At 46.9% G+C, this 21,502-nt stretch overlaps 2 protein-coding genes across 2 annotated transcripts; one reads left to right on the top strand and one right to left on the bottom strand.

Moving 5' to 3' along the window:
- Positions 1-11,300: 11,300 nt before the first annotated feature.
- LOC109944579 (uncharacterized) lies at positions 11,301-12,417 on the bottom strand. Its single transcript, XM_020549352.2, has 2 exons — positions 12,204-12,417; positions 11,301-11,854 (listed from the first exon to the last, which is right to left on the bottom strand). Exons 1-2 carry the CDS (start codon positions 12,405-12,407, stop codon positions 11,615-11,617), a joined length of 444 nt encoding a protein of 147 aa, XP_020404941.2. The 5' UTR covers positions 12,408-12,417; the 3' UTR covers positions 11,301-11,614.
- A 389-nt stretch (positions 12,418-12,806) lies between these two features.
- Positions 12,807-15,450, top strand: LOC109944578 (uncharacterized). Its single transcript, XM_020549351.2, has 3 exons — positions 12,807-14,879; positions 15,199-15,263; positions 15,349-15,450. Exon 1 carries the CDS (start codon positions 12,966-12,968, stop codon positions 13,710-13,712), a length of 747 nt encoding a protein of 248 aa, XP_020404940.1. The 5' UTR covers positions 12,807-12,965; the 3' UTR covers positions 13,713-14,879; positions 15,199-15,263; positions 15,349-15,450.
- Positions 15,451-21,502: the final 6,052 nt, after the last annotated feature.

Below are 21,502 nucleotides of genomic sequence, written 5' to 3'. Positions count from 1 at the left end.
GATCTTCCACCGTGCTATGTTTCTAGGCTCACTAGAGCTTGCATTTTGGTATTGTAATAACTATTATTCGAGACTCTGTACTATTTGAAGAAATAAATGTGTTTACTAGCCTCCTGGGACTAGTAATTGTATCACATTTGAGTCTCAAAGGATCGGGACGCTTCAAAACATCATGTTGCTAATGCCTTGTACCAGGTGCTTTTGGTTCGCTCAGCTTTCCCAAAATACAGGGGGCATGTGTTGAGCACCATATGTGCCACCTAGAGAGGCCGGATAGTCCGTCTATGTGGTCAGATGGTTCGGGCCGCGGACGGTCCGCTATAGGTGTGGACGGTTCACGTGAAGATCAGATCATGCAGTTTAGCCCCTTCTTCCTCATGTGTTTATCCATCTAAATCTGCAGATTACACTGGGGACCGAAACGCTTAGAAACGAGTTCAGACCTCCTTTATATATATGAAGGGGTACGAGCAATTGCAGGCATGGTTTAGGTTTAGAGTTTATCACCAATCGAACCAGTCAATCTATTTATCTATGCTTTTACTTTCTTGCCCTAGGAGTAGTAGTAATTAGTCTTCTTTCATTTCCATCTTCACCTCTTTTCGACTCTACATCGTCTTGAGACGTCTAGTGGCCTACCGACCCCAAGGTAAACCCTAGGATCTGTCCTCCATGAGAGGGCCCCTCTTGGGAGGCGAGATCTAGATGTTGTAGGCCATCGCCACCGCTTCAGCTCGCGCACGGACCGTCTAGCTCCAAGGACGAACCGTCTGGTCTGGCTCAACGTAGAGAAGACCCGCTCTCGCCGCAGGGTCACAGACCGTCCGCGCCGTCGCAGAAAACCCGCCAAACCTCAGTGTTTGGCCCCAATTGAGAGCCAACACCTTTGCACCCTGCCTAGGTTTGCTATGGCACATCCCCACCTCGCCCAATTCTACTTCATCGGTGGCCATTGGCCCCTTCTCGCCTTGCCAGGTTCCGCTCTGGCATCGAGCACAACCAACCTCAACAACAAGCGCAACCCTAGTTCTAGTTGCACGCATATAGGCGAGCATGGGCTCTTGTGAGAGGAAGAAGAGATGCAGATCATTAGGCTGATGAGGTGGTGTTCTGGTAAGTGAGAGATGCTGACATCAAACTTTTTGAAAGCTACAATTGTTTAACAAAACGACTTTTAGCTTTCCTCACATCTCACAACATCTTTTTTTTACAGCCCACAACTCACAACTACTTTTTTTAAGAAGCCACAGATCAACCAAACGAGGACTAAGATTAGTGAGTGTATTCAGTAATGATGAGATGCTTTGGGTTGTTAAACTAGTACTGTAAGAGAGTAAGTAATATGAGACAGTGGTTTGTAAGAACTTAATTGTGTAACAATAAGTTAGCTTGTCCTTCTAGAAATGGAAATTATCATGTGTGGTATATATTAGACAAGCAATGCTCAATAATTCACTATTGCGTATGTTGTGATCCGACAGTCACTACCGGAATCGCAGGCTTTGCCGAGTGCCGGCGGCTTTGCCGAGTACTTTTTATCGGGCACTCGGCAAAGAAAGCTTTGCCGAGTGCCGCACTCGGTAAATTTAGGCTCTCGGCAAAGAGACCCTTTACCGAGTGCTGAACACTCGGCACAGCATGCACTCGGCAAATACAAGTTTGCCGAGGGTCAAACACTCGGCAAAGGGGGCTCTCGGCAAAGCGCCGTCAGCGGCCGTCCCAAAGCTGACGGCCGTCAGTCTTTGCCGAGAGCCAACGGCTGGCACTCGGCAAAGAGGCTTATTTGCCGAGTGTTACACAGTAGGCACTCGGCAAAGCATACTTTGCCGAGTGTCATCTCTAGACACTCGGCAAAGTATATTTTTATTTTTTTTATTTTGTCTCTCAAAATTTTTGTGGTATGTTCCTACACTATGTAGACCTACATGTATCATTTGTGGACAATTTTAACAGAGTTTTCAATCGTTAGTAGATTTAGTTCGTTTATTTGAATTTCTTCGGAAAATTTAGATTTGAACTGCAGGTCACTCGAAACTTGGAAAACCGTGCATGCAAAAATGATATTCATGTTACTTAGCATAAGTTACGACCTATTACAGGAGTGGACCGGAAACTTCGAGCAACATGCTCACTAAACATGGTCGTGAACTTGCCATCCACATGTTTAAAAATTGTATAAAACACAAATAAAGTCAGAAAATCCTGAAACTTGTCCACGTGTCATGATATCATATGTACAGGCTGCGATAAAAATTTTAGAATGTTTGGAGAAAGTTGTGGGACACTATGTGTAGAAACCTAAGAGAACTACATTGAAACTCTATAGTTTCAATGTAGTTATAGAGTTTCAATGTAGTTCTCTTAGGTTTCTACACATAGTGTCCCACAACTTTCTCCAAACATTCTAAAATTTTTATCGCAGCCTGTACATATGATATCATGACACGTGGACAAGTTTCAGGATTTTCTGACTTTATTTGTGTTTTATACAATTTTTAAATATGTGGATGGCAAGTTCACGACCATGTTTAGTGAGCATGTTGCTCGAAGTTTCCGGTCCTCTCCTGTAATAGGTCGTAACTTATGCTAAGTAACATGAATATCATTTTTGCATGCACGGTTTTCCAAGTTTCGAGTGACCTGCAGTTCAAATCTAAATTTTCCGAAGAAATTCAAATAAACGAACTAAATCTAATAGTTATAAAAAACACTTTTATAATTGTACCAAAATGGTACTTGTAGGTCTACATAGTGTAGGAACACACCACAAAAAGTTTGGTTGCCAAAAATAAAAAAAATAAAATATACTTTGCCGAGTGCTGTCCAGGTAGCACTCGGCAAAGAAGTCTGTGCCGAGTGACTGTACTTGGGCACTCGGCAAAGTCTGTAGAACACATCTTTGCCGAGTGCTCTACATCTAGCACTCGGCAAAGACGTCTTTGCCGAGTGCCCGCGATCCGGCACTCGGCAAAGTTTATTTTTAAATTTTTAAAAAATCTTTGCCGAGTGCCGGATCGCGGGCACTCGGCAAAGAAGGTAACTTAACAGCCCGACGGGCTTTCTTCTCTCTTTCTCTCCTTTCACTTTCCTCTCTTCTCCTACCCGCCCGCCACGCCGCCGCTCTCACCGCCGGCCGCGACCGCCGCCCGCCCCAGCCTCCCGGCTTGCCGCCGGCGCCGCCGCACCTCCCCACGCGCCCCGCCGCCGTGCCCCGCTGTCGCGGCCACCGCCGGCCGCGCCCACCGCCGAGCCCCGCCACCGCCACCGCCGTTACGGTCGTCGCGCCGCTGTGCCCCGCCACCGCTGGCCTCCCCACCGTCGTGCCCCGCCACCGTCGTCGCGCCGCCGGCCTCCCGCACCCGCGGCGAGCACCGCCGTCGCGCCCACCGCCGGCCGCGCCCACCGCCGTCGCGCCACCGCCATCGTCGACCGTACATTAGTGAGTATAATAAATTTAATTAGTTTAGTATGTATTTATTGAGTTTATAGTATATGTGTTTAGTGGATTTAGTGATTTTCGTGAGTTTAATTAGTTTAGTATGTATTTATTGAGTTTATAGTATATGTGTTTAGTGGATTTAGTGAAATGCGTGTGATGGTGGATATGGATGCCACTTAGATGTGACTTGCATTCATCGTGTCGTTTGTATATGTGCGTGTCAGCCATCGTGCTGTTAGATCTATTTGCAGGTTTTGGAAACCTCCCCGTACAGGGGAAGTGCTGCCGATTTTTTTGACATGCTTGTTTATTTTTTACAGAGAAGATACTTGTCTTCCTAGCCACTGCGGGTCTGCCTGCACCGCGTCGCGTCGCCACTGCACCGACCCGCCACAGCCCCGCTAGCCTGATTCCACCGTCACCCTAGGTATAACCTCTACATCCGCATCATGGTCGTAGATCACGTAACCCAGTTAGGCGTCTCCCGTTCGAAAGAGATACAATGTAGATATGCAGATCTTTGCATATCTACAAATGTATCAGTTTCGAATTGTCCACGTTTTTTGGACAGCCTGCGGTTGCGTAGATGGTGTTAGTTTCCATGCTCTACTCCGGTCCGAGATAGAGTTTCGGCGTCACCTCCCTGTTGTTCTCCGGACAGTACACTCTCCCTGTCAGGACGTGTATCCGGAGAACAGCGGGTAGGTGCTGCCGAAATTTTATCTCGGATCGGAGTAGAGCATGGAAACTAACTCCATCTACGCAACCGCGGGTGGGATTAGGACCTATCATCACCTATTAGAAGGTAGGAACGTAGTGTACATGCATTACATGTCTATATTAAACTATACTCGGTTATATATGTTAGAGGATGGAGGACCGTGAGTGGATGTACACGGGCCTCGTTCGACGTAATGATGTCACCCCAGAATGGATTAGGAAGACCGATGCTTTCGTGGAACGGGCATATGGCGAAGCTGCTAAAGGAGCTAGCCTAGTCCCTTGTCCGTGCAGCAAATGTGACAACCGGAAAAGAAAACCAAAGAAGGCCATGGTAGAACATATTTGGAAGAATGGATTTACGCCGGACTATACTCGGTGGATCTTCCATGGTGAAGCGCATCGCACGAGAGAGGAGGTGGTGAGACAACGCGTCGAGGATTACGATGCTGATGCCGGGGTAGCGGACATGTTGAACGACTATCACGAGGCACAGTTCGCCGAAGGATGTACGGAGGACGAGCCAGAGGCGACCGCAAAGGCATTCTACGACATGTTTGACACGGCACAGAAACCCCTTCACGACAAGACAAAGGTTTCTCAACTGGATGCCATTGGGCGTATAATGGCGTTCAAGTCGCAGTATAGCATGAGTCGAGACGCCTTCGATGGTTTGTTGACAGTTATTGGCAGCCTGCTTTCGGAGGATCACGTTCTCCCAAAGAGCATGTACGAGGCACAGAAACTCCTTCGTGCACTCAAGATGACGTATGAGCAGATACATGCTTGTCCGAAGGGCTGCGTCCTATTTAGGAAAGAACACACTGAGGCAAAGTACTGTCCAAAGTGTAAATCGTCTAGGTTCATGGAGGTAGACTCTGGTGATGGACAGAAGAGGCAGCTCGACATCCCCGTGACAATCCTACGCCACCTTCCGTTCATACCGAGGATCCAGCGTCTATACATGACAGAGGAATCCGCGAAACAGATGACATGGCACAAAAAAGGCAAACGATACAATCCTGACAAGATGGTTCACGCATCCGATGGTGAAGCATGGACCCACTTTGATGTCATTCACCATGAGAAAGCTAAAGAGGCTCGTAATGTTCGTGTTGCGCTGGTCACAGATGGGTTCAATCCCTATGGAATGACCGCTGCCCCATACACATGTTGGCCTGTGTTCGTTATCCCCATCAATCTCCCCCCCGGCGTATGCTTTCAAAGACAGAACATATTCGTGTCGTTGATAATTCCTGGACACCCGGGGAATAAAATGGGCGTGTACATGGAGCCTTTGATTGATGAATTGGTCCGTGCTTGGGAGGAAGGGGTATGGACGTACGACCGAGCTACGAAGACAAACTTCAAAATGCATGTTTGGTACCAGTACTCCATGCATGACTTTCTGGCGTACGGGCTATTTTGCGCCTGGTGTGTTCACGGTAAGTTCCCATGCCCAGTTTGCAAGGAAGCTCTTAGGTTCATTTGGTTGAAGAAGGGTGGCAAATATTCGTCATTCGATAAACATCGACAATTTCTCCCTCCTGACCATGCATTCCGACTAGACATCAAGAACTTTACGAAAGGTGTCGTGGTGACAGACCGCCCACCTGCAATGATGACTGGTGCCGAAGTTCGCGAAGAGATAGATGGTCTCGTGGCCAACCCAGAAGGTGGTTTTGTGGGATATGGTGAGCAACATATGTGGACACATAAGTCGGGATTGACTCGGCTCCCCTATTATGATGACCTGCTCCTTCCACACAACATTGACGTGATGCACACTGAAAAGAATGTCGCCGAGGCACTTTGGGCAACAATTATGGAGATTCCTGATAAGTCAAAGGATAACGTAAAGGCAAGAGTGGATCTGGCAGAGTTATGTGATAGACCAAACCAAGAGATGAAGTCGCCTAGTGGTGGTAAGACATGGAGAAGGCCTAAGGCCGATTTCGTCCTGAGCAGGGCCCAGAGGAAGGAAGTACTAGAGTGGATCAAGATGTTAATGTTCCCTGATGGGTATGTAGCTAACCTTAGTAGGGGGTGAACTTATCTACTCTGTGAGTCTTAGGGATGAAGAGTCATGACTTCCACATATGGATTGAACGAATTCTTCCGGCGATGGTTCAAGGCTATGTCCCTGAGCATGTCTGGCTAGCGCTTGCAGAGTTGAGCTATTTCTTCCGCCAGCTTTGTGCAAAAGAGTTAGCTCGGACCATGATAGCAGACTTGGAAAGGATGGCACCCGTGTTACTATGTAAGCTGGAGAAGATCTTTCCACCCGGCTTCTTCAATCCGATGCAGCATTTGATTATTCATCTCCCGTATGAGGCACGAATGGGGGGGCCCGTGCAGGGACGTTGGTGCCATCCAATCGAGAGATGTCTAAAGACTATCCGAAAGAAATGTAGAAATAAATGCAAAATCGAGACTTCCATTGCAGAGGCATACATACTGGAGGAGGTGTCAAACTTCACAACAACTTACTATGGTGACAAACTACCGAGCGTGCATAATCCACCCCCTCGTTACAATGATGGCGACAATGAATCGAACCTCAGCATTTTTCGAGGGCAACTCGGAAGCGCAAGTGGTTCGACCACCAAGACCCTGAGACATGAAGAGTGGCGCCATATCATGCTATATGTATTGACCAACCTTGAAGAGGTGACGCCATACATGGAGCAATTTCTTCATGAATTCTGGCGTCGATCAAGGGACCCAACTCCACAGGAATATGATACCCTTCTTCGAAAGGGTGCGGGAAATGGATTGCCCGATTTCATTTCCTGGTTTAAACGTAAGGTACGTGCTTAGTTTGTCATTTGAAGTTGCTCTTACGTGCGAATAATATAACAATCTAGCGTGTTTGAACTTGCAGGGCCAAAGAGAGCCGTCTATGAGTGCCGAGTTGAGACAAGTAGCCAATGGCTTTGCCTATAGGGTCAGGAAATTTTCTGGGTATGACGTCAATGGATACCGTTTTCGCACAACAAGCTACGACCAAAGCCGGCCCAATCGAAAAACCACGTGTTCTGGAGTCTATACGCCCGGGCTTGACGAGGTCGAGTATTATGGAAGAATTGAAGATATATATGAACTCAATTTTTATGGTTCCAAACCTCTTACTCCAGTGATATTCAAATGTCATTGGTTTGACCCTGAAGTTACGAGACGGACACATTCTAATCTTGGGCTAGCCGAAATTCGACAGGATTCCACCTTACCAGGAGACGATGTCTATATTGTGGCCCAACAGGCCACACAAGTGTATTATCTTCCATATGCGTGCCAAACGAAACAACATCTTAAGGGTTGGGATGTTGTGTATAAGGTATCACCGCACGCTAAATTACCTGTTCCAAACGATGAAGATTATAACTTAGACCCGGACACATGACGGAGAGTTCTTCCAAGAAGATGGGCTCGAAGGGCAATTTGAGATAGACTTAACCGAAGCGATCGGAATGGAAGTAGATATTGAAATGGTTGTTGATGACGAGGATGATGAGGTGCAAAATGAGAATGACTTAGAAATACTTGAAGGCAATGCCAATGACGAAATTGCGCCTTCAGATGATGTCGACTATGAAATGGTTGATAGTGATGATGACACTTATGATCCGGCTAACCCGGACACATATGAAGATTATTTTTAATCGATGTAATGCTATATTTCATTTATTTTGCATATGTTTCTAAATACATATTTTTTATCTGTGCTTAATTGTTTACTCTTAATTGCAGGTTGTTGGACAAAGATGGTGGGCGGTGGGACGAGGAGGGGGAGGGGGAGGGGGAGGGGGAGGAGGAGCACCCGTAGGACGGAGGAGCAGGCGCAGCAGGACGACGCCGTACAGCAGCAGGTGGAGCAGCAAGCCGCTGTCGATGCGGCACAGCAGGACGACGACGATGCGGCGCAGCAGGACGACGACGACGACGACGCCGCTCAGCAGGACGTCTCAGGTTCTGGCTCCTCAGGTTCGATGAGTATCTACCTGCGAGGTCCCGCGAGCCTCCCTAAGCGACCCATACTTCGTGACAGACGTCCGCTGATACGACCCGATGGAGAGAGGTAGGTAACTTTAGATATTGTTGCTGCCTTTTCATATTATATGTTCAAATTAATAATAGAAACTAATACTTCATCTTAATCACTTGGACAGGTCTTGGATGGTTTTGGAGACTGCAGGGGGTCACGGCCGCAACCCCAATGGCATCCTGGGCCTTCTATGCCGGGAACACTTCCCTGGACTTGTCGAGTACGCCGGAGTGACGAGCCCAGCATACACCTTCGACCACTACGCCGTCGCCCCCGATGCAGTAGATCGGGACGGCAGACAATTCAACAACAAGGCGGAGCGGGTGAAGCAAGAGCTGTGGGTAAGTCTTCCTCGCACTATATTGTTTAATAAGTCGCATTTGTTGCATATTCTTGAAATAATGTATGGATACATCGTCTTTGTATGTAGGATTTCTTCAGGTGCGATGCTGGATACGAGGCCAGGGCGGATGTGGTGTCTACGACATGCTGTAAGAAGCTCGTCGTGGACATGCACTACGAGGCGCGCATCCAGGCCATCGTCACTTACCACGGCTCCGTCCTTGGGGAGAAGGTGAACAAGAAGGACGCCCGAACCATGTCGTTGACTCCGGACCAGTACTTGCAGGTAAATACAAAACTTTATTATTGGTACTAAATATGCTTATTTTTTTCTTCTGATATGCTGTGTACTTATATTTTTTTAGATGATTCCTCATTGGTGCGCCGCGCATCCTGAGTGCTGGGAGCAGATGGTGCAGAGGTGGTGCTCGGCTGAGTGGGATGAGGCGCACAACGCTAGCCGGGAACGGCGTTTGCTGATGCAAGGTCCCTCCCACCATCAAGGCAGCCGCAGCCTGGGCAAATACGCGGAAGCATGGGTACGCGCTCTTTTTTATTTAGGTATATAACTTTCGATTAGACATGATTTCTAACCATCTCGTTGGTTTTCTCGCAGTCGGCGGCACATGGTGGCGCGCCTTGCTCCACGTTCTCGGCATATGCCATGGCCCACAAGGGGAAGGCGACGTCCGACGTCACCTACAACCCGGATGACGGGCCCGAGGCGTACACCAACCCTGCCATCCATAGCCGACTCAGTGAGTACACCGCCATGGCCAAGGAGGTCCATGGGCCAGATTACGATCCGAGGACCGAGGACATCGACGGAGATGTCCTCATGAGGGTCGGAGGAGGCAAGAGGCATGGGCGGTACTGGATTGCCGACGGGGCAATCGACTCGTCCTCCACTCCCACTCTCTCTCAGGTGCGAGCAAGGAGCACGAGCGCGAGCCCAGCCATACGACCTCGGCAGGACACCTCACAACATCGTATCCAGCAACTCCAGGTTATTCCTTATCTATTCATCGTTCATTGATTTTTATATATCTTCTCTTTGCATTATCGTAACATTAGGGCGAAATATTACAGACTCAGCTAGATGATGAGAGGAGGCAACGTGAGGAGCTAGAGAAGAGGATGGCGGAGATGTTCGCGTACATGCAGAGCCTTGGCGCCGCACAGGGTCATGCTCCACCACCTCCGTTGTTCCCTGCAGCTGACCCTACAGAGTTCACTACTCCTGTGAGTATCAAAATTTTAGTACTGCATGATATATATTCATATATTCTCACACATACAATCTCTTCTCTATGCAGGGTCAATCGGCGGCGTCGAACAACCCTCATGCTTCGTCTAGCCCTTCGCCGAACCAGTCCAGATGCCCACCTCGTTGATGATTTGTTTTGTGATGATCCAGACTTAACTTTATGAGTGTTGGTGATGTTAGTTACACTTTATCTTGTGAGATACTTGGTGATGTTAGTGATGATGCAGACTTGTATCTGTTTTGTGATGATCCTGACTTTAGTGAGACTTGTGATCTGTTTTATGAGACTTTGTGATATATATGGTGTTGATGATAAATGTGTTCATTCTGTGATGTGCTTGATATATAATGTGATGTGAATGATATATATCTTTTGTTTGTTTGGATGGAACAACAAAAGCAAATAAAAAAGGGACATCCTGGTCACTTTGCCGAGTGTAACACTCGGCAAAGGGTTGCTTTGCCGAGTGCTATGACCATGGCACTCGGCAAAGAAGGAAACCTGGGAACCGGTAAAACCATCTTTGCCGAGTGCTGACAGTGACACTCGGCAAAGAAGGAAACCTGGGAACCGGCAAAGATATCTTTGCCGAGTGCTTTTGCCAAGGCACTCAGCAAAGATACTGGCAAAGGGGCCCACTGGAGGGTTCTTTGCCGAGTGCCAGTCCACCAGACACTCGGCAAAGAAACCTCCTTTGCCGAGTGCCTACTAGGGCTCTCGGCACAGGGACTGGCTGTGGGGTCCACTGGACCAGTCTTTGCCGAGTGTCGCCGTAGGCACTCGGCAAAGGATCCGTCACCGTCACTTGGCGCCGTGACGGTGACTTTTCTTTGCCGAGTGCCCGACAAAAAGTACTCGGCAAAGATGCTGTTGCCGATGTACAGTTCGCCGAGCGTTCTTTGCCGAGTGTTACACTCGGCAAAGTCTTTGCCGAGTGTAAAATAGCCTTTGCCGTGTGTTTAGAACACACGGTAAAGGAGCTGATTCCGGTAGTGAGTGTGGTACGGTGTCATGAGTGCCTCTGTCAGGTCGTGGCCTAAACCGGCAGTGACACATCTAGCAGTGATAATCATGAATATCACTACCAGTTGTTGCTATAAACCGGCAATGTTGTTCCCATTATAAATATATGACCACTAGCGGCTAGTCACCCATCCAGCAGTGATAGTGATAGGCTATCTGCATCGCGGCCGATTAACCTCTGCCAGCGTGAATTCATCCGCGGTAGTGATGGAGCTTCTCATCCTTCGACAATTATAATTTGAAACGGAGGAAGTAAAATGTAGCGTGAAAAACCTAAAACGATTTGTACGATCGGAATACTGTGTGGTGTGCCCAAATGTAAATCGTTCTTCATTTGATTTTTCCCAGGATTAATAAAAATGAAACCACAAGAAGGTGAAAACAAGCTGCGAAAATAGAAACACGTTTGGAGACGGCGCGAACAGTTTTTGGTTACTGCTGAACCTGAACATGTATAGATCCGTTTAGTAAATAGTATGAACTTTAATTAATAAGCTGACAGCCCAAATGCACGCGAAGACGTACAAATTAATGACTGCATGTAGTGTACGTGCGTATAGCTACCACTTGTATACACCATGCATATCTGAATTGTATATACCAACGCATGCATATAGAGACACACGTATATCATCATGCATGATGCAACTGGAATTAATAATACTCCTATAGTATATAGTATAGTGGATTAATTGCAGCAACAAGCAGCATCGCATGCAGTTGCGTTGTGCTGATATATATATCTTCTTGCCATGCATTGGGGTATATCGTCGTCGTCTACTTATTAGGGTCCGTGGGCACCTTGTCCATGGCCTGCATGTAGTCGCGGCGCTTGGAGAGCCAGAACCTGCGCACGCCGTGCTGCGAGTAGCGCCGCCCCTCGTCGTGGTTGTCCAGCACCCCGGCCGCCCGCTTCTCCTTGGTCACCCGCACCTCCGGGTTGGTGGTGATGTTGCGCACCAGCTGCATCACGCAGATCCCCACCGCCACCCCTGTCGTCGCGAACAGCGGGTACACCTGCGTGCCCGCACATATGGATTTCTTTTATTAAAAACAAGGACAATAATTCTCATATAGATAGATAGATTGATAGTAGATGGTGAGATACAAGTATTTTATATACAGATTACAGATAGATAGTAGATGGTGAGATAGATTGCACAAATCATAAATGACTCATACATATAGTTCCTCCTAATAACTAGTATATATAATCAGTCACACAGATCGAACGAAAAATTAAGGATGAACCATATATATGATCTTCAGCAGTCATTTACAGAGAGACACATCAAATCATGCTGGATATACACGGAAAACTGTGTTCTCCACAGGGTTTAATTAATTAATTTGAACCAGTTCATACCTCCGCCCTAACCCAGCGAGAAGACATGTTTTCTTTCCTCGTTTCTGCAAGAGGACCGATCGAGATCTCTGGACCTGCTTGGCTTGGAGATGTAACGGGGAGGCCGGCACTCGACGCTACACGTACGCTAATAGCCTGCTGGGGGTGAAAGAGAAAATGTACGTCTGGAAACCAGCCAGGAATAGAGTTTTGAATTACAACCATTGCATTGCATGCCACCAACCTTACCTATTCAGGCAACGCCATGCATGGGCATGCAGTTTCCGCAGGACCCGGTCCGCCTAGCTTGATCGACATCCAGCAGGCCGTGTTGCATGCCATGCATGAATAATTAATCCTTTCGAGGGATCGTTTCTAAGGATATAGTCCAAGGCATGTGATATATCTATACTACTCTATTAAGAGAGTAGTGTCAGCGTCCACACCAAATGTGCCCCTGCCTTCCCCGCACCCCCGCGATCCTCGCCCTCGTCCCGCGTATCCCCTTCCTTCGTTGTCGCGATGCCCTGCCCCCGCTCGCGTCCGCCGCCGCGTCACCCCCGACTCCCCCCCCCCCCGCTCAGCCCCTCTGTGCCCTCGCCCGCGCGTCCCCTCCCCCTCCCTCGCAGCCCTAGCCCCCTCGCGTAGCCGGGCGGTGATCCCGCGCCCCCTCCCCCTCACCACCAACTCGTGATACACATCCATGTGAAGCAGCCACAAAATTAGGGTTCCATCCTCGATCTGGTCGGACCCCCCTCCTCCGCGTGCCGGACGATCCAATCTATGGCCGCCTCCACCACGCGCTCGCCGGCGGCGATTGACCGGCACGCGGTACGGCTGATCACGCGCGTCTCCATAGCGATGGCCGTCGTCGCCACACTCTCACTCTTGTACCTCTTGCGCCACGCATCCATCTACTGTTTCCCCGCGTCCCACCAGCCTGCCCTCACCATCTCGCTCGCCCCATTCCCCCGCAGCTCCTGCGACGCCGCCTCGCGCCGAGTGGTCCCGCCCGACCACCGCCTCGCTAAGCTTCGTGCCTCCCCGCGCTGGAGACACCGTGCCGCCTCCCTGGCCACGTCCGCCTTCCCGCCGCTCCGCGGCCTCGGCATCCTCGCGACCCCTTCGCGCGTCCTCTGCCTCGCCGCCGGCGCCGGCCACGCCGTTGACGCGTTCCGCGTAGCGGGGACCAGAGACGCCATAGGGGTCGACCTCGTAGAGTTCCCGCCGCTTGTCCGCCGCGCGGATCCCCACCACCTCCCATTTTCCGACGGCGCCTTCGACCTCGTGTTCTCGGATGACCCCTCGGCGACCTTCGGCGCGCTCTTCCCGTCCCGCCTCGCGCGAGAGGCTGAGCGCGCCATCCGCCGCGGTGGCGGCATCGCGCTCGCGTTCGACCGGGAGATCGAGACCGTCGCTGTCGCTACGCTATTCAAGAGATCGCGCGTCCTGGATGTGAAGGATGTCACGTTGGATGGCTCTCAGGTTAGGCTACTGATCATGCAGAGTAATGGCACAGACCCATATTGATCCGTGTTCATCCGCTTCAAGTATTATCATATCTCAGTGATGCTATCCAAAGAATCTGAGGAAGGCAGTTGTGAACATGAATTATAATCAGTATAGATGATGGTTCATAAATATACGAAATTGTTCGATATTATTGACTGCTTTGCTGTGCTGTACCGCAGGCATCTGGACGATCTTGATGGTTCATAAAAATATGAATTTGTTCTATATTATTGCCTACTTTGTTGTGCAGTATCGCAGGCAGCTGGATCTTGAGCGACCTTACACAAAAAAGAAAGATGTTAGTATATATTGATGATATAATCTAAACAAGAGCTACTCGACTTAACTTAAGTTTCGGCGGATGGGTAGCTTGATTCTTCGTGTGGTCTAATAGAAAGAAAATAGTTGCATCAAAATTAATTAGGGCTCTAATGACAGCTATTTCTAATTGTTTCAATTACGTTATTACTTAGTTCTCTGTATTTCCTATTTGTTTCACTGAGATCAAAATTTTGATATGTAATTCCATTTTTTCTATTAGATCCTTACTATTTTAAAGACAACTAACTATATACTATTTCAAGTTTTATGTGTTCTTTGAAAATAGCTATCAATACATCTGTATGTACTAATGTATCTTTAAAGTTTCATAGTTCTATCAGTGTGACTATGCTCCCTTGTAATTGTTACATGCACCCTATACGAGCGGGGGAAGAGGGGGAGCGAGGGGAGCAGCAATGGCGGAGGAATTTGCGGCCCAGGCGGAAACGGAATTGGGGAGCAGATCATCATGTTTCCAAACTACTTTCCTTTAGACAAATAGAACAATAATAAACTAATATATGTCCATTGATTTAGAAGAAATAACTTGATCCTCAATTTCATTTTGCAGGCTAGAATAGTAGGTGGGACAGGCACTGATGGGACACCTATTATTGCAGGGATTGCAAAGTTCATGGATATATTAACTACTGGACTTGTTACATCCCCATTATCTTGCAACACTAAATTACAGTGAGTTTTTGAAGATTGAGAATTTGGGACCTCATATCTTAAATTTGTTTCTGCAGTGAGTTGCTGATCTGGAGACAATCGAGAGTAGAGTGTTGAAGGCACATCTCCAATATTCCTACACAAAAACACAATGCACATCAACTAATTAACAGAAGTGCAATACCCTCTCATGTGAGTCTATTCACATCTTTCTTTTTTTAGATGATTCGTTTAAACCTCACTGTGTACAGGGCAGAATCACAGTCCATGCATCGCTGGCTTGCCATGTTTTTCTCTCTTTTGCCACCTCCTAGGTCAACTATTGCTTTCAGTTCAGATGGAAAACACTTGCATCCATAAGATCATTTTATACAAACTGAACTGAAAGGCATTTATTTTGTTAGTGGCGACCATACAGTGAAATTAATTGACTGTCATATAGGGAAATGTTTGAAGGTTTTGAGTGGACATCACAATACAAACTGAACTGAAAGACGTTTATTTTTTTCAGTTATCAGCCTCATCAAACTGTATTGAAAGACACCAAACTGAACTGAAAGACAACAAACATGCCAGGTAATTGTATTGCAAAAGAATATGGTACTTATGCACCTAAGGAGAAAGGGAAGGAGCATACTTTTTTTGGCTTTGGTATGTGTAGCTCCCATTTTAGATTTTACCAAGTATCATATGGACAAACAATGAAGTTCATTGCTGGAGACAACCTGACAATTGAAGTTCTCCCAACACGCCCTACTCTGACATGACAGGTAGGTGTAGATAACTTGCTGGTGTGGAAGATCATTTCATTACATATCATTTCATTACAGTCTGAAATTGGTTTCCTATTTTCAGTTCCTAGGTCCTACAAATAGCTCCTGAATTTGCTTGAAATCTGGTTTCCACACATACATTACAATAGTTTAGTTCCTTTTGGTGTGAATAAGTTGCTGGTGTGGAAGATCATTTCATTACAGTTTGAAATTGGTTTCCTATTTTCAGTTCCTAGGTCCTAGAAATAGCACCTGAATTTGCTAGAAATCTGGTTTCCACACATACATCACAGTGGTTTAGTTCTTTTTGGTGTGAATAAATTGCTGGTGTGGAAGATCATTTCATTATGGATCATTTCATTACAGTTTGAAATTGGTTTCCTATTTTCAGTTCCTATACAAATGCATGTTTAAAGGATAGGTGCTGGTGTGGCAGATCATTTCATTCCATGACTATTCCTATTGTTGTGGCCACAGTCTAGATAAAAATATTAGGTGTAGAGCCGAAATGGTAGCATTTCTATACGTGGCCTTTTTATCTATACTGGAGAGAGTTTTAAGTTCAAAAATAGAGACAGTTTTAACTTCAAACTGCCAATCTCAACACAGCAGGGAAGATAAAATTTAAAGAGTTTACTTCCTTTTGTCACAGCTGTAGGAATTATTCTACCATGTCAATAGGACAGTTCTCTTTGTAGATTGTGGCTGAAATGTATTGAGTATGGTTGCGTAGAATTTTCAGTTTAAATGATAAGTGCTGGTGTGGAAGATCATTTCATTCCATGACTATTCCTATAGTTGTGGCCACAGTCTAGATAAAAAAATAGGCGTAGAGGCGAAATGATAGCAGTTCTACACATGGCCTTTTTAAGCTCCATTTTTATCACTGGCAAACAAATCTACTATTTCACGACTGGCCCGCCCACCCATGCCAATGCATGATGCTGTTTTCCTCTTGAAGCCCCTTTGTCACAGCTAAGGGGTGCATGCACATTCCCTTTGCGTGATTATTGTGTTTTTTTATTCTGTGTTTCCTTTTTGTAGGGCATGCATGATTATATTCCTTAATTAGGATATGTTGCATGCATGATTGATGTTTCCTTGTCTGACTTATTGTGTTTCCCTATTTATACCGTGTTTCGCTTCTGTAGTGTATATTTCTTAATTAAGATCTGTTGCATATACTAATTCTGTTTTCGTATTTTTTGTTTAATTACGGATTTTTTGTTGAAGTCTCATCAATTTTTCCGTAGCATCCTCTCCCTCGACCAATGCATGCCCCTGCTACTGGGCGATCAATTTGTTCATCTATGTTCATACTTCGTTCATTCTAAATTATAAGACATTTTAGGTTTTCCAGATATTTAGATTTCACTGTGCACTTAAATGCACACTATGTCTTAGATATATAGTAAAAACAATTTATCTATAAAAAATGTCTTATAATAACGAAGGGAGTAGTAGTTTATGGGCGATTGCTTCATCAGGATCTGCAAAGATGCTGCTTGTTGACATTTTTTAGTGGTGTGTGTTTCAGATGCAGAGTTTTGGAATACTGGGCTGGAGAGATCAGAGGCGCTGAAAAATGATCTGGAATGGTTCAGGCAACAGGGCCACACAATTCCAAAACCATCGGCCCCTGGCACCACATATGCTTCTCTACTGGAAGATCTGTCTGAGGAGGACCCCCAGGCCTTTATCTGCCATTTCTATAACGTGTACTTTGCTCATACTGCTGGAGGCCGAATGATTGGCAAAAAGGTGACCCTCCCCCCTTCTGAGAAAATGACAAAATACTGAGTAGTATATGGCATCATGTCACAACATTGTTTTGGCAAGCATAATTTACACAGCATTGGCACATTCAGGTGTCTGATGCCATCAAATCCCCAAGCATGCATATGCATTCTCTATTGAATACGATTCCTTGTGCCTTTTTTCTTTGTCGATACTATAGTGCACTTCTGGTTAGGAATATGATTACCTTTCGTTGCTGATCTGGGCAGTTCAGAAGTCTGAAACTACCTGTTCCTCCATTATCTCGTATCATTTAACACAGTACCATGTGCTCCTGGTATCTTAGGTTTCCGAGAAGATTCTGAACAACAAAGAGCTGGAGTTCTACAAGTGGGAGGGCAATCTCTCCCAGCTGCTGCAGAACGTCCGCAACAAGCTTAACCAAGTCGCTTCGGTAAGTCTCTGGAACCAAACGCAAGTACCAAAGCTTTTTAAACTGAACGGCAGATTCTCGAAGGAAAACTAACTGTCAAATTCTTTTCCATGTACTGGTTGGTTCCTCAGAGCTGGTCTCGGGAGGAGAAGGACCACTGCCTGGAGGAGACGGAGAAGTCGTTCTCTTACTCAGGAGGCCTCCTCCGCCATATATTCACCTGATCTATCATTGCCGGTTGATCCAGTCTCAAACACTGTAAATACATAGTCCTCTTGACTGTTAAAACTTTATTACTGGTGAGGGGGATCTCCTCCCCCAGGTACGGTTTACCTGCATTCAAGTTGCCCAGTGTCTTACTTGATTTCTGGTGTTTGGTGTTTCTGTGATGCAATCTGTATTCTGTAGGTCGTTACATGACTAATAGAGTCGACCCCTTCCAATGTCGTCAATGGCAAGAGCTCTTCCAATCAACATGCCTAGCCTAGCGTATTCGTTTTGTAGTGTGCGTACGTGAGTGCTTAGTACCGTACCAAATATAAATACTTCTTTGTGTTTTCTGTATTTTATAGGTAGGTGCCCGTGCGATGCCACGAAACATAAATTGCGAATCTCCAATGGACTTCATTTGAGACAAGTGATGTCCAAGAAAATGGGGGTAAACTGACACAGCTATCACTTGCATTACTTGTCCTATGCGCGGAAGAATCTGACACAGCTATCACCCATGAAGATTTCCGGTTAACTTGTGGAACCAGACTTCATTTGAGACAAGACAACAATACCAGTGTTGAGCTTGCCACTCGGCCATGGCACACACGAGAACACGGGATGATCAAGTAAGAACTGAACAGAATGCACTAATACAAAAGGCTGGCTTGCGTTCGCTTCCTTGCTCCACAGGAAGCATAGCTGATATACAAATCGAGAAGTTTTACATATAGACTTCCCAATATGTAAATGGAGAAGTTTTTATACAATCGAGAAGTTATACAAATCGAGAAGTTTTACCTAGGAAGCATAGCTCCACAGTAAGAACTGAACAGAATCCAGTTTTACACGAAAACACGAGAGCAGGACCTTTTTTTACTCTTTATGTAAAACTTCTCGATTTGTATATCAGCTATGTTTCCTGTGGAGCAAGGAAGCGAACACAAGCCAGCCTTTTGTATTAGTGCATTATGTTCAGTTCTTACTTGATCATCCCGTGTTCTCGCGTGTGCCATGGCCGAGTGGCAAGCTCAACACTGGTATTGCTGTCTTGTCTCAAATGAAGTCCGGTTCCACAAGTTAACCGGAAATCTTTATGGGTAATAGCTGTGTCAGATTCTTCTGCGCATAGGGCAAGTAATGCAAGTGATAGCTGTGTCAGTTTACCCCCATTTTCTTGAGCATCACTTGTCTCAAATGAAGTCCATTAGAGGTTCACAATTTATGTTCCGTGGCATCGCACGAGCACCTACCTAGTAGTCTATTAATAAGCTATAGAGAATTGGAGTTACACATGTCATATATAGTATATGTTACTTAGATTTAAATTTGGACATTATCTCAATAATTTTGACATGATGAATATGTGTTCAAACAAAATATAATGTACTACAAAGTTGTATATCTCTTTGAGCTATACAATTTTCAAATAAATTTTATCTTCATCCAAGTTCATATGCAAAAGTTAAGAAAAAGAAAATTGGGTACTCGTACCCGTATCCGACTCGAATATCCGGGTATTTACTGGATAGTTCTTGCTCTGAATCTGAAGCTGTACTATTTAGTTACTACTTGTATCCGTTCCAAATATAAAATTATCCAAAATTGTATTAGGAAAAAACATGTATTTATACTATATGTATCCAGTACCCGACAAGTATACCCTACACATTTGGCACAATTCATCCCGCTTGTTGTGTTGATGGAGTGATAGTCACCTAAAGGGGTGATCAGTAGACGATATCTGTAATTTAAGCACTAAAATAAACCTGGATCTTGATTAGTTGCTAGAGCAAGAAAAAAAGAATCGGGGTAGGGAGAGGCAATCTTCTTGCGAAGTGTGGTCAAATGTTTGCGGAATTAACTTTGGGAGCAACACTTAAGACCTGAATCAAAGTCATTACAAGATAATTTAGAGGGGAAAGGGAAGAACAAATCACAACAAAAGCTGTGGGGGACAGATATCCCCTGGGTCCACTGGAAGGATAAAAGACCTCACGAAAGGCCCGAGGGCCCAATAAATCGTAAGGTCATCCCTTCGTGGGCCTGGGGAAGAATGACCAGTGAAGCAGATCGACACAAGGCCGGATCGGTGCGAGCCCAGATGGCCTAACAACGTCGAGCAAGTAACCACAATAGAGACCCGACTTTCCCGCGCTGGAGCCCCGTACAACGGAACCAAGCGAGGATGAGTCGGCAGAACTATAGGAAGATAGACTCAATCAGTTCACTATTTCTTAGGAGCGCATTGTTATCATAGCCGCATGTATTGCCTCACGGTCGAATATATAAGGCCTAGGGGGCACCCCTTCAGAACGATCGATCTCACTACTCAGCCACCCACCTCAACTCTCTATGTTCCCTATACTAGAGAGTTCCCTTGTAATCCACCACATAAAGCATTCCCGCCAGGACGTAGGGTGTTACACATCTCTAAGCGGCCCGAACCTGTACATCATTGTTCACAGTTTCTCATGCGTCCAGCACGAACCATCGAGCTACAGTCGGCAACATCGACCTACTCCTAAAAACACCTTGTGGGGCAACCCCGGGTGTGCGGTCGGACCCAAAACACCGACAGCTGGCGCGCCAGGTAGGGGGTGTGTCGCCGATCTAAGCTAGCTCAATGGCCGTCACCTTCCACCGCAAGATCACCCTCCGCCCCGGATCCGTGTTCTGCTTCGGAACTATCTCATCCGTAGCAGATGAAGAAGGAACTCTACATCGCATCGCAGACCCGCCCAGGAAGAAGTCTCCTCCAACAACCTCCGAAAATGTCGGAGTAAGACAGGGAAAAGCGCAACCTCTAGCGCTCCGAAAAAAGATCGCCTTCAGCAAGCCAGAGGCCGAGGGCCCGCCGACCCGGAGAACTCCACTGTCTACCTCCCTGACGAAAGAATGGACACAAATCGCAAGGAAGAAAGAAACAAATAAAACCGGGAGGAAGCAAGTCGTTCTTTCCGTGCCTCTGCCCTCAAAAGAGAACGGAAAGAAGATCGCCCTGACAGCCGCACCATTCTACCCCGACGTCCTCTTCATCGGGAGAGTGGAGTCACCCCCCGTCTCCGACGACGAACCGATCGCACCCGGAGAGGAACCTCCTCAGCGGGAATCCCGCCGACGAAGGAACCGACGCTGAAATATCTGGCGACATCACGAGGCCGGAGAGCGAGACCCGGAGCAGCCTGTCTCGCGAGACGAGGTCTCAGAGATAGGAGAAACTCCGGAGGAACGTGTCTTCAGAGAACGGAGGAATTCCCGACGGCGTGATCGCCGACGGGCTCAGGAACAAGGCGAGCAGGAGGCAAGGCAGCGTCGGGAAAATCCACTCTTCGGGCGCAACCTGAACCCCGACTTCGCCCGAGCCATGAACACACCGAGTGAAGTCGGAGGGGTACTAGCTCGGATAGCTGATGGACTCCCTCGTACTCCCGACGCCGAGGGCTATCGACGACTGTTCACTCAAGCAGCCAACCATCTTCTACCTCTCGCTCATCCGCCAAACGACCTACGACACACCATCAACAGCCGCCGGGACGCGCAAAGCTCCATCAACGCCTCACGTGAACGACGACATGAGAACGAGATCCGCCGCTGGGAAGAGTACGACAAGGACCACGACATCCCAGCTCGGAGTCAGGCCACTAGAACTGAGTCAGCAA

The sequence above is a fragment of the Zea mays genome, chromosome 2, assembly GCF_902167145.1.
Source record: "Zea mays cultivar B73 chromosome 2, Zm-B73-REFERENCE-NAM-5.0, whole genome shotgun sequence".
In the NCBI taxonomy this organism is placed as follows: Eukaryota; Viridiplantae; Streptophyta; class Magnoliopsida; order Poales; family Poaceae; genus Zea; species Zea mays.
Note: the sequence above shows the minus strand (reverse complement) of the source record. Positions and strands in the feature narration are given on the sequence as shown.

What these genes read in the sequence shown, in the direction of transcription:
- LOC109944579 (XM_020549352.2), bottom strand. Translation starts at nt 12,407, where the DNA reads ATGGTTGTAATTCAAAACTCTATTCCTGGCTGGTTTCCAGACGTACAT. An exon ending in CTCGCTGGGTTAGGGCGGAG is followed by an intron (nt 11,855 to 12,203) that starts GTATGAACTGGT and finishes GCGGGCACGCAG; the next exon opens with GTGTACCCGCTGTTCGCGAC.
- LOC109944578 (XM_020549351.2), top strand. Translation starts at nt 12,966, where the DNA reads ATGGCCGCCTCCACCACGCGCTCGCCGGCGGCGATTGACCGGCACGCG.